At 40.0% G+C, this 15,845-nt stretch overlaps 1 protein-coding gene across 2 annotated transcripts in view; it reads left to right on the top strand.

Annotated features, from left to right (window-relative positions):
• prex2 (phosphatidylinositol-3,4,5-trisphosphate-dependent Rac exchange factor 2) overlaps nt 1-15,845 on the top strand; it is a 122,215-nt gene that overhangs the window by 49,361 nt on the left and 57,009 nt on the right. For both annotated transcript variants that reach the window (XM_053674859.1, XM_053674858.1), the window contains 7 exons: nt 3,554-3,629; nt 5,570-5,642; nt 6,785-6,927; nt 8,294-8,386; nt 10,852-11,000; nt 11,415-11,500; nt 15,203-15,339. In XM_053674859.1, the coding sequence (XP_053530834.1) occupies nt 3,554-3,629; nt 5,570-5,642; nt 6,785-6,927; nt 8,294-8,386; nt 10,852-11,000; nt 11,415-11,500; nt 15,203-15,339 (757 nt within the window). The remainder of the gene's footprint in view (nt 1-3,553; nt 3,630-5,569; nt 5,643-6,784; nt 6,928-8,293; nt 8,387-10,851; nt 11,001-11,414; nt 11,501-15,202; nt 15,340-15,845) is intronic.

The following is a 15,845-nucleotide window of genomic DNA, read 5'->3' as shown; positions in this document are numbered from 1 at the left end:
GAATCTTGAAGCACTTTATTTTTTGTGTGATTACACACATTTTCCACTACGATACACCAGCTGTATTTGAGGAAAAGGAGTGTGCGCTGCATGTTTTTGAGTTCCGTATAGCGTACTTCCTTGGTTGGCAAAAAAAAGTAGCATGATATTACCATAAAATGTACTGTGGTAAAACTGTCATGGTGGAACCATGTATTTTAGCATTTTTACGTTACCATGATAGTCGTAACATTCTTTTGTAGGTTGTAAATGTCATAGTATATCTGAATATAGAATGATATTAGCAATAGTTACAATCATCCTACTATGGTAGTGCAACAAACCATTTTTGCAAGGGTTAGAGTGTCATGTGGGACAACTCGGAAAAATACTCATCGTTTTTATGAAACGTTGATACGAACGGCTCACTTTAATGGTATTCTTCTCTTTAGGAGCCATCATTTTCTCCTATGAGTACTTACAGTATGTTTTATCAAAACACTGACTCCACCAGTGTAAGCTAGATCAGTGAATTATGCTAATCTACTCTATGCTAAGTGAATCACAGTGTAATTATACCCATGCAGAGGCTTTCCTTCGAAACTGAACAATTTCTCTGAGGTAAATGTTGGTCTCCCAGATTGTTTTTTTCACTATGCCTTTGCCTAATTGCCTCTAAAAGACTTAGCTACATGATAACTAGCTAAACTGTTAGCGTTAGCAATTAGCTAGCTGTGTTATAGTGTGTGTTCATATCTTCCGGTCACCTAACGACGTGTTCAGATGACTAAATGTTAGGTGTTTAGTATTCGTGTGCTTAGTTTAAATCATGTTATTCAGTAACTATAATGTATAAATGATTTAAACTAACGGCTAAGTATGGAGGAGAGTAAGGAAGGTAAGTCTGGACCGGCACAGATTCAATACATTTCTTGATGTACTACCGGGTTGCTTATTGTGCCTCACTTCCTGTATTTTTATTTGTATTTTTTTTTTAAAGACAGACTGTATTTTGTCATTTGATTGCATGTGTCAGAGTATATGCAGACTGTATATGCATTCTTAATTGAGCGATTGCAAGGACATATGTGTTGGAGGCTGTGTGTGTGTGTGTGTGTGTGTGTGTGTGTGTTAGACATGGTTATGCCTTCTGTTTACACATATTGAGTGTATGAGTCGGTGTATATGCTGCAGACTCTCTGATTTCTGTTTCTCATACAGCCTTCTCTGGATTGCATTCTAATTAGCGAGAATCTCCTTGTGGAAAGGGAGCTCCAGAGGGGGCACAGGCCCAAACAAAACCCACAAAAGGAGCCGTAAATCTTGGGCTTGTCTCAGCCCACAGGCCCCTAAAGTCCTGGAAAGAAAATCAGTCCTCAGTTTGAACCCAGTGCTGACAAAGAAAGATGTTAAGAACAGCATAGGAGCATGGTCACAGTCGTTATTGGGCAGGCCAAAAAGGCGATGAAGGGTTCGAGTGACCTATTTGTGCCTGCTGCTTTGGTAGATTACATTGTGTTTGTGCCAGGCGTATGGCTGCCCGCTGTGCCGCTGCCTTCCCTTCATTTGTGACAGCTTTGGGTTGAGGCTAGGATGAACAAGTCATGGTGGTTAAAATATATGGCACTAGGCGAGCAGGGGTACGAACCAGTGCCAAAACGTCCCAAGAGACTCTGAATGCTGCGAGGAAAATTATAGTATGTAAAGGAACCGAAAACTTTGTGTCACAGAAGCTCCTCTGTGAAAACGGAACTTACTTTGATGAAAGTCCAAAGTGGTGATATTGGTATCCACCCTCATCATACTGTGGATTGTAGATGATTTAGATTGGACTTGCCTGGGTTTGTTTGTGTGTATAGAAGGCAGGGATTTCGGGAAAGCCAGTCCTCTAGCCTAGTACACTGAGTGTACCTTTTCATGGGAAAATCTCAGCTCCATTTTATTGTAAATTCCCAGGTTTTATCCGCTCCCAAACCCAACCCCCATCCCACCAAACCGAGTACTCGATTGGTGGTTCTTCCTTCTACCTGGAGTCATCAATGTAGTTTTCTCAGCTCGATTTCAAAGATTCAATTTCTTTATTAATCACATCCAAAGCCAGTCCTTAAGCCTAGTACACTGAATGTACCTCAGGAGATTCCTGGCTTCATGGGAAAATCTCAGCTCCATTTCATTGTAAATTCCCAGGTTCCCGGGTTTTATCCAGCCCCAGCTTCAAACCCACAACCCCCCAAACCGCATTCTCAATTGGCGGTTCTACCTTATGACCTCAGCTGGTTGAACGATTGTAAAACTTACCACCAGTTCAGCTCTCTATTACCTCTTGATCCCTCTATTTTTTTTTTTAAATAATGGATCTTTAAAGATAAATGAATCATGAGGTGGAAGCTGCCAAGAGTAACTTTAAGGATCTTGAAAATGTTCCATTGTCAACAATGTGTGGTTGAGAGAAGTTGCCCTTATAACATTGAACACTTGCAGTGTAGAGAGGGCAAATACCAGTTTCTGAGTTTCTTTTGGCTTTTGAGTTGATTTTGGTTAGCATGTTTTTAAAGCAAGTGAAAATTCAGCATACTTCAACTAAATTCTATATCAGACTTTCACGTTCTGTCTCGGTGTCTGATTGGACAATTACTTCAACGTTTGTTTGTTTTTTAATTCAGGGTTCTCATCCCACAAAAAAAAACCATGATACCATGATATTTTTTGACTACATTATCACGCTGTGAATGTAGCATTGGAACACACCTTTTGGTCACTCATTTGCTCACAATTCAGACGACTTTTAAAGCTGATCGAGATCCTCAGCTCTTTTAGAATGTTGATGTTAATTACACAACCATGCTTCAGAATGGCTCTACTCCAGGGAAGGGCGATATCTTATCGTTTGTGATATACCGGTAGAAATTCTTGCCATGATAAGAATCGGTCTTCCCGCGATAATAACGATAAAGCCTAGTCGATGACGTGTTTCTGCGTGCGATGGTCTGCGACCTGTTCGCAGCGCACGTGCAGAGCGAAAACAAGTCCGGCGGAAGGCGGACGTGAAGCTGAGGAGGAGTTTATCGCTAAACGAGGAGCTACTGTACCTCTACAATCTGGAACCGGTTTGGTTACAGAAAATCAATCAGTTGTACTTTTAGATCAGTGTTCGTGTTTTTGAGGCTCTCAGGACTGCATGCAGCTGTCACTTATAGCCGAAAACAGTGGTGAACGGTACTATATTTATATCGTCACTGATATCGTTATCGCAATTAACACCAGAAAATATCATGATATGGTTTTGAGTCCATATCGCCCATCCTTACTCTACTCAGGATTTGGAATGGAGGAGAAAGTGTGGCATAGTGGAGTGGGGGGGGGGGGGGGGGGGGGGGGGGGTCAGGGTGTCAATGTGAGGAGCTTGAGTCGTGATGGATGGAGAGGAAATCGTTGTCGGGATGTAAAAGTAAAGTTCAGCTTTCTCAACAGCCTTGTCAAGACGTTAAAGCTCTGACCTAGGGGTCATGGTTCAGGTTAGAATAACTTCCTTTCTGTTTGTAAGTAACTATTGTTTTTTTCTATGTTCATTCAGGGATAAAGATTACCATTTAAGAACATACAAATCTGTAGTGATGGCCAACAAGTTGATCGACTGGCTCATAGCACAGGTAAGACCACAGTTCTAATGTAGTGATATTTGCCTGCATGGAAAATGGAAAGTCACTATGAAATGATCAAAAGAATGAAAGTAATAGATGGCTGTGGTTTAAAAAAAAAAAAAAGCCTATAAAATGAAATATGACAGAACAGTGAACCACAGCCCGACCACAGGGTTTTCTTTTTTTTTTTCTGGTAACGAAGCGTAACAAAACCGAAGACATCAGAATGGAGACAGTGGTCGAATCGTAAAAAGGAGGGTGGGTGGATTAATGCTCGTCTTGTACTGTGCGTACACTGTCTGTTTAAACAGCAGAACAACTTTACAGTCATTTACAGACTTTTAACGTTTAGCAGATGGTTAGTCTTGCCTAAAAACACAGTCATGCATTTAAAGTACACCATACACAGATGCAGTGCTCTATTTTTTATTATGTATAGCTTTTTCTAAATGTCATTAAAGAACCCTGGAAATGCTATAAAACTACACTCCAAGAATAAGCTTAACTTTCTTTGTTAATCACATCCTTGCAGGTGTCAGTGACTACGTTTACATGGACAGCAGTAATCTAATTATTGACCTTATTCTGAATAAGACAATATTCTGATTAAGGTGTTTACATGAGTTGCATTTAGAATAGTCCTTTCATGTACCCGTTTTACATGTTATAGAACATAGATCGATTAATGGCACACGTCATTACGTCACCGCGCCACGCCGTCCGACGTCCCTCCAGAATTTCACGTATCAACATACAGTTCGTTTTCGGTTGTTATTGTAGTTGTTAAACTGTCATGTTTTCTGATAAGAGAACTTTTTTCACGACAGAGGAATTTGCGCTTTTCTGAGTAACAGAACTGAGAAAGAAAGCAAAAGAGAGGCTGGTGAGGCGAACGACCGAAGTATACCTTCCTGTAACGTGCATTGTTTAGAGGCAGGACGCAAGAGCGTAAATTCGGCGGCTTCTATATTTCGCATGGGTCCAATCACAGAAGAGAACAGACGAGAATAATCTGTAGGCTTAGCAACTACAGTAGATACAGAAAATAAAGGTATACTGTACAGTAAATAGACAAATTGACTGAGATCTAAATGGAGGATAGGTGAACCCAATCAGGAACTAAGCCAATGGCAAGTTAGGGGGTGGAGTCAGGACTGAAGTCAAAACAAAAACAACAAAGAAAACTCTGGGAAGCGCACCATGCGCTGAGTGGATTTGTGATTTTTAAACTATAAATGGATTTTTTAAAATATGACGTCGTTCTTCAGTTAATATAAAATAGCAATCACTGGCAGAGTGCTGTGGTATGAGCGGAAAAATAAACACTTCAGGCGCAATCGCACAACTCCATTGTTGATTATTTTCCTATAACAGGATTTATTCCTTACTTGTCTTCTAGACTTTTCTGTAGTTCGTTGCAGAGTTTAAAATGTGTGTATTAAACATGCTGATCCATCGACAATAGAAATTCTATGTAAACACCTCATCATAAGGTGACTATCAGAGCAACTTGTGGACCTTGCGATACATCCAATGGAACTATGTTTATTATTAATAATATCTCATAACAATATTAATCCAAACGTCAACAGGCCAATCGGATGGTTGGATTTTAACAATGCAGACATTTTGACTATTTTTTTCCTAGAGTGGGGGAGGGGTGGTGATATAGTGATGGCAGCCTTTTATATTCTCCTTCAGAGATTTTTAATGGCTCATGTCATGAAGGTTTAAACGTGGTCAATCGAAACGTACATCTCTTCTTCATGCGTGTTACTGCATGACCCCGAGCTATGAGCCGACCCTTTTCGGTTGTTTTCGGTCGGGTCGTTTTTGACGTAAACGTGTTCGACTTGTGTTCGGTGTAAAGAGACAGACTGTGAGAGACGTGGTGGTTTGACAGACAATGAAAGCTGTCATTTTTTTTCCCCACCCCTCTTTCTTTCAAGGGTGACTGTCGAACAAGAGAAGAAGCGCTGATCTTGGGGGTGGAGCTGTGCGACAATGGATTCATGCATCATGGTATGACTGGCATCCCTCTTTCTTTCTCTTTCTTCCAAGGCACTACGTGCGTACAGTGCAGAAAACAACAGCTTCGTTGTGTTCGCCGACTCGATCCCGTGTTATTTTGCCTCCCAAACAGAATCTTACGTTAGAGCCAATCATTGTGAATTTCTTCCAATTAGCCCAAGTGATCGTGAGCTTCAGCGACGGGGCCGTCACCATAGTGACCGCATGTTTACTGAAGCCAAGCCGTATATTTTAAGACTGGAGCCACAGTGTGCCAAACTCCACATCATGCATGACTCACACTTCATTTGTTATTAGGGTTTGGACAGATCTGCGCCCAACTGCCCACAATTAGGCGACAAATTACAGAATATATGGATCGTAATGACGCCGATGGATCTATTTCCATCGATCGGCACCAGATTTGATCGCCGGTGTTCGTGCCGATGAGTTATTACACTTGTTTATATACTGTACACTATTAAGACCGTTGACGTTATATCTGATCTTGTTAAATGGTGAAAATAAGGAGAAAAATATTGCTCCTATTTTTTTTTTCCTCACTGGGGGTATTATGCATGTGGAAAGAAAAAAAATCACAATTTAGGTCGTGTTGCTCTGGAGACAGGCTTTAAAAAAAGGCATGGGTTTTTCTCAGCAGCGTGAAACTCCCACCCTCCTGACCGAGAGAGAGAGAGAGAGAGAGAGAGAGAGGCCCAAACTGACCTTCCCCATTGCCTTTCAGCACTTCAGCTCTTTTTTCCCCAAATTATATGAGTCTCTCTAACAGAAACAGGCTTGTGTCTGAGAATAAAAACCAAAAATCAGAGCTCGAGCACGAAAGCATAAACGTGTACCAAAGAACGTCTGTTCACTAACACGACAAGTTTCGTTTTTGTCTTATTTACTTTAAGAGAGAGGAAAAAAAAGAGAGGCTCGGTGAAGGAACGGCTGTCTATAGCTGTGAATATCTCGCAAATGTTCCCCAACATGAAATGTAACTATAAATGGATAAAAAGTACAATGTGGTGTTCTTTAAATAATGATCAATTGTAAAGCAAATTGCTGTAATATGAAAGAAAAGGAATAAAACATTTCCGGACATGCAGACCGAATACAGAACCCGGTTTAATTCTCACTTCTTTCTTTCACAGTGCTGGAGAAGAGCGAGTTCAAGGACGAGCCCCTTTTGTTCCGCTTCTTCGCCGACGAAGAGATGGAGGGATCGAACACCAAGCACAAGCCCATGAAGCACGATCTGAAAATAGTCGAAAATGTCATCGCTAAGTCTCTGCTGGTGAGTGATGAGCAGCTGTGACTTCTCACAGCCGGTATCGTTTACGGTGCTGTGTGTGCGCTGCTGTGCCGTTCTGTCCGGTCACACGGCTCTGCTCATTTGGAGCGTTCCTCAAGTTTGAGTTTGGGCCAACTTTGTTTAAAAACTGCCGAGGCGATTGGCTCGGCTTGGAGGTCACGCGAGCTATAGCCGAATGGAGTTGTGAAGAGATACAGCACAGCACAGCACTAACGATGGAATTTTGATGAAATGTGAAGCGGACTGAGACTCAAAAAAACAACCCCCCTGTGAGTTAAATAGAAGTGGCCTGTTATGTAAGTTAGTTTTAATTAAAACAGGAAAATTAGATTTCAACAACAATGTTATTTCAGATAATTTATGGGAATTCCATTCGATTCAATTTGATTTGTATAGCGCTTTAATAGTGGACATTGTCTCAAAGCAGCTTTACAGAAACATATAAACACAGGATACAGGTTTTAAGCGTGTGAATTTATCCCTATTGAGCGAGCCACTGGTGAGGGTGGTGAGGGAAAAACTCCCTAAGATGATACGAGGAAGAAACCTTGAGAGGAACCAGACTCAGAAGGAAACCCGTCCTCATCTGGGTAACAACGGATAGCGTGAAAGTAAAAGATGGTTCATTATGGTTTTAACATGAAGTCTGTTTGTTGAACTAGTCCACTGTTCACTGTTCAGGGATTTGATGTCTGCTGGGGAAAAAATGCACAGCAGGCCAAGCTGTAAAACCACACCATACATATTTCTAGTTATCTTGCATAGATAGAACGAGTATTAAATGTTGGAAAGTCGATCATTAGATCAGATCCTGAACTCTGGTCGGACGCGAGACATGTTTGTCTTTTGGAAATGATGGCCACAAAAATCCAATAAAGCTTTCTGAATATGAATTGAATGCAAAATGCAAAGCACAGATGAGTCAAAAAAACAAAACAATTTTCTATAACAACAATAATGCTTTCGCTGTTACATGAAAAGCTGCATTTTTGTCTTTGCAAGAGTGAGAAAAAAAGACACGGTGGTGAAGGAACGATTGTACATAGCTGCCATAACATGCATTACGTGATAATAGGAAATAACTTGTCATGAAACGTAAGTATAAACAGATAATCTTTCGCTGACTTGTCACACGATCAACCCTAATGTACGCTTTAGGGTTTAGAAATGTAATGAAGCAGACGATCACGATTCACATATATTAGTATCAAAGCTGTTGTTTACCTAGAGGTTATCTGCAAAGCGCAAGCTCAACTCATCTCAAGTATCCCCGATGTAGTGAGTAGCACTTATGTACGTTAGCATAGCGCATAGCATAGTCATAAACTCTGTGCACTATTCCCTGTAGATAAGGCCTAGTGATGGAGGATACGGCTTCACCCTGGAGGATCGTAACAGAGTTCCAATTATCAAGTCGGTGGAGAAAGGCTCTCATGCAGAGGCAAGTATGCAAATTCTCCTCTTCCTCATCTCCGCAGTGGGTGGTCTGGAATTTTTTACTGCTCGAATATATTTCTAAAGCTTTTTCTGAAGCAACTTTTCCATGATGTTACAGTATTGCATCTGGGACACCCTTCAATGTCGTTACACCTCGGCGTCTCGTCATTATGCTCGCTAGTTTACTCAAGAAAGGATTTCAAACCTAGCAGCAGCTATATTTTTTTTTTTGTTGTGAGCAGAAATAGAGTAATATTTGATAAATCAAATACCTAGCTAGCTAACTAATTAAACCCTAAACCTACCTAGCACTTTGGTAGCCGGTAAATGCTACAACCAGTTCTCATGAGAAATGTTTATAAATCTGAATAAATGAGGTTGATTATATCATAGGAAAACCTACGGTACAAACACCAAGCCTAAATCTTTCGCAACTTAGTTTATGGACTACTCGAGTCATGCAAATTTTCACCACAGAATGTCTTCTGGCTATCTCTTAGCTACGAGACAAAATCAAATCAGTAAGATTTGTAAATCTGTTCTTCATTTGGAGAAAAAGTTCGATCTGTCACCGATCTGTCGAAGTTTCCTGAAATTCTCGAGAAGTTTTTCGAAAAATTCGGAATAATTCGTTTTTCGTAATTTGTAATAATTCGAAAATACGTCAAATGTTCGTATGTCTCAGCTACGAGACAAAATCAAATCACTAAGATATATAAATCTGTTCTTCGTTTGGAGAAAAAGTTCGATCTGTCACTGATCTGTCGAAGTTTCGAAAGTACGTAATAATTCGTATTACTTAACTGTACGAAAAGTTCCGTAGTTTTAAATTGAACTTTAACATCGATTATACAACTTTTTTTTTTTTAACTTTCAATTTCTTATAACTTGAGTATAAAATCGAACAAAATCCAACCACATAACCATCAGCTTTTTTGATGACATCATGGTGATTGGCTAGCTAATCTTACCTCACGGTGTACCTAGCTAGCCTATAAGGAAAATTTGCTGGCTGAACAAAATTATAATCCTAATCTTTACCTACGTTCAGAGTAATACATGTGATGATTCCTTTTCTTTCAATTTTGGCAAACTAAGAGGTTTCATTTTTCTCCAAAGGCACAATTTTAGCTGTGGCTGCCTAAAGATAAGAATGTTATCGAGTTTTGGAGTGTTTTTATACGATTGTAAATAGAGGACAAGATTAATAGAGTATTCATAGGGCTGCGTATTTCAGATTACAGGTTAAACTGAAGTCGGCGGTGGTTTACAAGGGAAATATTTGTTGAATCAGAATTCTGATTACACTCTATTAACTCTATTAACATCTATTGTGAGATGCTGAACCTGAGTTTGAGATGCAGTTGTTCAAATGTTAATTCATGAGAAAGTCCCACGGTCAGACCCCAAGGCTGTGATCGCAGGGTTTATGGCTTTCAGATTGAATTCCGTCCGTGTTAGAAGGCAGTTTGATGTTTAAATCTTGCGGTCAGACAGAAATAGAAATCTTTAAAAGTGTTTTTTTTTTTTCTTCTTAAGTGCTTTTGAATCTTGACTCGATTAAATAAGTCTCCGCTATCTGAGGTTGCGGAAACACGATCGCTCCTAATGGGGGATGGTTTGGCGATGCTGTCCAGATCTGAAGTGATGCCGTGTGTGTGTGAAGATGTGGAGTTGCAGTTCATGCTTCCAATACGGAGCTGTTAAATCGGGCAATATGCTTCAACTCTGTACGCGCATAGATAAAGGGCCATCTCGTAAAAAAACACTCCACATCTGACGTACACGCAACATGATGCATGAGCTCTAGACAGGAAAGAGAGAGAGAGAACAAGGGAAAGGAAAGGCCAGCTTTCCGTTTTATAGAATGCTGAATCGGCACAGGAGGGAAGCGTTCGGCTCGCCTGCGTTTTCACAGGAAAACAGAGCGACATGTTGTGGGTGAGCGATGGAGGTATGTACAATAGCACAAGCGACGTGTGGGTGTTTCGTTCAGCAAAATCAGCGAGCTCCACTGAGAACCGTGCGGAAGTGGCGTAATGCGATGAAAGATTTTGAATCTTAAAGTAAATTAGATCTTTAATTTAAGTAATCAGAGGAACCCGAGGAAGAGTTTTTTTTTTTAGCACGCTTTCAGAGAAAATGTCTCTATAAGCCTATTGGCTTGAAATGTATTGCCAGTGATATATCCCAGAGCTCAGAAAGGTTTAAAGGGCATGATGGGTTACGGTACAGGATATTGGTGTAAAGGAAGGATGATGAATGCATGCAGTTGCTCATTAGGAAAAAAAGATTTTCAGGATCGAAGGTGATATGACCAAAAATGAGAAATCTGAGAGAAGAAAAATGTCAGAAATAACAGTAAAAAAAAATGACCTACCAGAGAACTGATATCTAAAATGTATCTGTGTGCTGAGGTTTACTCTTTTAAAACGATGATTGTTTATTTATTTTTATTTATGTGTTCAGATGGCTGGGATGGAGGTGGGGAAGAAGATCTTTGCTATCAACGGAGACCTGGTTTTCTTGAGGCCGTTCCATGAAGTGGAAGCATTTCTCAAGCAGTGTTTCAGCAGCAAGGGTCCTCTTCGAGTGCTGGTCAGCACCAAACCTCGAGAGTACGTACAGCAAAAAGCGAAGTCTGCCCATGTTAATACAGGTCACCATTTATTCAGCACTGCAATGCACAGTTCACTTGTCAACTGTTGAGGAAATATCCACAGTATTTTTCATGTGACTAGAAATAAGCATAGTCAGTGAGAGTTAGCTTTCCCTGATCGCTAATTAGCCCAGGCTTAATGGAAAACTTAGTATTAAATTCTACCTAATAAACATCCTCTGTTATATTTCACTTCATATGGCTTCATTAATTAATAGCTTGTTACAACGAATAAATTATTAAATGATTTAAATATAAGATTTGTTGCTCATGGATGTCATGTTGCTGTGGTACATTTGTTTGCTTTTTTCCTCTGTGTGTGTGTGTGTTTGTGTGTGTGTGTGTGTGTGTGTGTGTGTGTGTGTGTGCTCAGAACTGTGAAGATCCCAGACTCGGCGGATGGGCTGGGCTTTCAGATCCGTGGCTTCGGCCCATCTGTTGTGCATGCCGTCGGCAGAGGTGAGGAAACACAGATATAAAATAGACAGAGTGAAATATAATGAGAGAGAGTGAGATATAAGCAGAAGTAATGTGACACAGGAGGATAGAGTGAGATATAATGACAGAGCGTGAGCTATAAGAAGAGAGAGTGTGATATAAACAGAGAGACAGTGAGATATAAAGGGTCAGAGATTGATATATAAGGAGAGAGAATGAGATATACAGAGACAAAAAGTGAGATATAGGGAGAGAGTGAGATATAAAGAGAGTGGGTGAGACATGGGAAGAGAGTGATATTAAAATATATAGGCCTAAACAGAAAAATATATAACATTTATAAGTATATAAAATACCTAAAGAGAAAGAATGAGGTGTGAGAAATGAGGAGAGTGTGTGAGATATAAAGAGAGAGAAAGTGAGATATAACGAGAGAATGTGTGAGACATGAGTAGAGAGAGTGAGATATAAAGAGAGAGAAAGTGAGATATAACAAGAGAGAGAGAGTGTGATCTAAAGAGAGAGAGAGCGATATTAAAATATGGGCCTAAACAGAAAAATATCTCACATTTATAAGCATATAAAAATATCTCAAGAGAAAGAGTGCGATATAAGGAGAGAGTGTGAGGTATACGGAGAGAGAGAGAGATATGAGGAAAGGGTGTGACACAGGAAGCTACTCCTCTCTGTGTGTGAGCAGTACAGCTGCACAACAGCTGGATGTGTAGGAAGGTAAAGGACTGGACCACAGCCAGACCAGTAAACTTATCACACACATGGACAGAATGTTCGCTCTCACTTTCAGATGCTCTTGTATCCATATATGGAAATAAGAGTGCGTTGTTGTGGGCGTGCCTAGAAGCCCGTAGATGGGAATACAGGCTTGCCTTTGAGTCAAGATATGGAAATCTTTGAAAGTCCTCTTGTAAGAAGAAATTGTTGTCCATAGATGCACAGATTTTGTTAGCCCACTAGCTAGCATGAGCTTTATTGAATTTTTAAATTGTAATCATAAATGCTTTTATTCTATATGACTATATAGATAGCTGGCTGGCTAGCATGAGCTAATCTGACAGGATTTCTGAGAGAAATTTTAATGAACAGAAGTTTTTACCACACAGCAAAATTTTTCCGGCATGTCAGCTCTATATTTCAGGCTTTAGCGCTAATGGAGTTGTACTGAATGCTATTGGAAAGTAATTATGTCGCTTATTTTTTTTTAATCCTGTAAGCTCAGTGACTGCTGAGAGGAAGTTTAAATCACATTCATAAATGTTTATGATCACTGCTAACCTGCTAACAAACATAAGCTAACCTGACAAGATTTCTGCAAAGATTCCTAAACCATGATTGTAACTGTTTGTTATTTTGACTGCTAATGATAACTACATACCAAACAGGAGCTAAACTGACAGGATGTCTGAGAGGATTTTTTAAAAGTAATATTCACAAATGTTTGTTAATCTCACTGGTAATTCTACCTGACAAAGCTAAAATGGGCTAGCAAATATGGGCTATCCTGATGTCTGAGATTTGACAGCTAGTCACCAAACATATGCTAAATTCACAGGATTTCTGAGAGGAATTTTAAGTCACATTCATAAATGTATGTAATGTTCACTGCGAACATGCTAGCTAACATAAGATAACTTCACAGCATTTCTAAGAAGACATTTCTTAAGAAATCTTTATAAAAGTTCAGTATTTTGACTGCTAATTCCAGCCAGCTACCAAACAATTCTAGCCGGCTAGCTAACGTGACCTTACCATACACAATTTCTAAGAGGATTTCCTTTCATATTTAGAAATTCTCATGGCTGATACTAGCTACCAAAATAACAAGCTAACCTGACAGGATGTTCCTTCACAGAGTATCCTAGCTAGCCAAAATCAGCTAACCAGCCAGGATTTCTAAGAAGGTTGTGTTAATACATGTTCATAATATTTGCTAGCTCACAAATGAGAAACCGAACAAGGGGAAGGTCAGTACTTGGAAAAGTTTGAAAGGAATATATTTGAGTGCGTTGAGGGTTTAAAGATGTGTCCACTGGACTCTTCTGAAGTTAGCGACAGATGGGGAAAAAAACTCAGCGGGGAGGACTTAGTCTATTCCACACTGGCACTCAGCGGAATAGCTTCATTTCAGAAATCGCGACAGCATGAGACAGAGGAAATGAGAGCAAGAGATGAGAGGACCACTTGGGATGTGGAGAGGGACAGACAGAACAGAACGAAAAGATAAGATATTTTCAGACGTCTAGCCAAAACCAAGAACAGGTGATGATGAGGCTCAACGATAGACGTCCAAGCCAATCTCTGGCCGAAGTGGTGTTGTGTTTCTGCATGCAGTGGAGCATGGAAATGGAAAATTGTGTCTTATGGCAGGGTGTAACAGTCAGAGAGGAATAGCATCTCACCACACACACACACACACACACACACACACACATGGCTGCTCTGAGCTGTTCAGTCCTTTCTGCTGGTCTCAGTAAAAGCTCGTTTATGAATGAGTTTTGTGTCTGTACTCCCGCTTGTTATCCAGCTGTAATTTTAGACTAGCCCTATGTTCACACTAGCAAGTAAAAAAGCAACCGGCAACCAGTGATATTCAACATACAGTCAGGTCCATAAGTATTTGGACAGCGACACAATTATCGCTATTTTGTCTCTGTACACCAGCACAATGGATTAGAAATGAAACAATCAAGATGTGATTCTCAGCTTTAATTCAAGGGGTTTAACATAAATATCGCATTAATTCTTTAGGAATTACAGCCATTTTCCTTTGTCCTCCCTCCGTTTTCACAGGCTCAAAACTAATCGGACAGTTCACAGATGAGCAGTTTCATGGCCGGGTGTGGCCTGTTTCTTGTTCTTCGACAAATGAAGGAAATAAAAGGTCCGGTGTTGATTGCATTCGTTAGATGTTCATGCGAACTCTCAATACGCCGTCCAAAGGAGTGTCGATGCAAGTGAAGGAGGCCCTCGTTAGGATGAAGAAAACAAAACGGAGGCAGAATGACAAAAATTGTGTCACTGGATAAATACTTATGGACTCGACTGTTTGTACTGTTTGACATGGAGCTGGGATTTCAACTTAACAAGCAACATTTTAATCAGGATTTTCTCAATTCTGATACCTTCTGTTATGATAAACCGACAAATCCAAATGAGTTATCCAATCACAATTTTAGTTCCTACCTGCAATTACGTTGTAGTTCATGCTCAAAAGCGATAAACAACAGCTAGAAACCCAAGATATCTCATATGCTAAGATTCTGCATGTTTAAGAGATTTTTCAATAAAATACATAAATATTTACTCTTCTAATAACGTGCCCATATCGTTAAAGCTTGGCCTTGAACCATGTAACAAAATGTTTTCTACAGAACCTAAACTCTCGCACAGATCAACATTTACTACATCCTGACGCAGTTATTACCTTGCTCTTTAAAATGCCTCTTGAGCTTCATCTGCACAGGAAGTACAGAGTGTTTATGCTTGCTGGATCCTGAGCTTGGCTTGTTTATATACCGTTCGTCATGCTACCTGCCATTCAGTTTACAAAACGCCTACCCAAATAGCGGCAGTTTGGAGCCTGATTCATGCTGTTTGTAGTCAGACGAGTGACTGCTCTTGTAAACATGTTAAAGTATGGTTGCTGGGGACCACAGTCCCATCTTTCTCTCTCATTGGTGATGATTTATTTGGTTTGTTTTGCAGGCACTGTGGCGGCTGTGGCAGGTCTACACCCGGGTCAGTGCATTATCAAGGTCAATGGCATTAATGTGAGCAAAGAGAGTCACGCCAGTGTGATCGCGCATGTCACAGCCTGCAGGAAATACCGCAGACCCACGCAGGTACGGCTACGTCCCAAATCAATCATTTGTGCACTACGGTGTCATGTTCCAGTGTTAGTAAAATTAATAACAACAACGACAATAATAATAATAGTAATCATGCATTGTTTATCCATTCATCATTCACCAATCAGCCATTCAACCATTTGTCAATTCATCCAATCAGCACATTATTAATAATCCATTTATCAACTCATCCAAACAAGCATTTATTAATCATCCATTCACCATTCATCAGTCAGCATGAATCGGTTTATATATTCATACATTTATTGATTCAAACATTAACTGTTCATCTAATCATTTATTTTCCATTAGATCCCACATTCAGCCCATCAATTATCACCAATTATCCATTCATCGATTATTTAGCCATCCATCATCATTCATCAACCATGCCTTATCAGTCGTCTATTTAAACATTCATCACGGATCTATTTGTTCCTTCAGCATTCATCCATTCATCGTATATATCCGTTCATTAATTTGTCTCGCATCCATTCATC

Source organism: Ictalurus punctatus, chromosome 23, assembly GCF_001660625.3.
Source record: "Ictalurus punctatus breed USDA103 chromosome 23, Coco_2.0, whole genome shotgun sequence".
NCBI classification, from domain to species: domain Eukaryota; kingdom Metazoa; phylum Chordata; class Actinopteri; order Siluriformes; family Ictaluridae; genus Ictalurus; species Ictalurus punctatus.
This window is presented reverse-complemented; position numbering and strand designations above follow the sequence as displayed.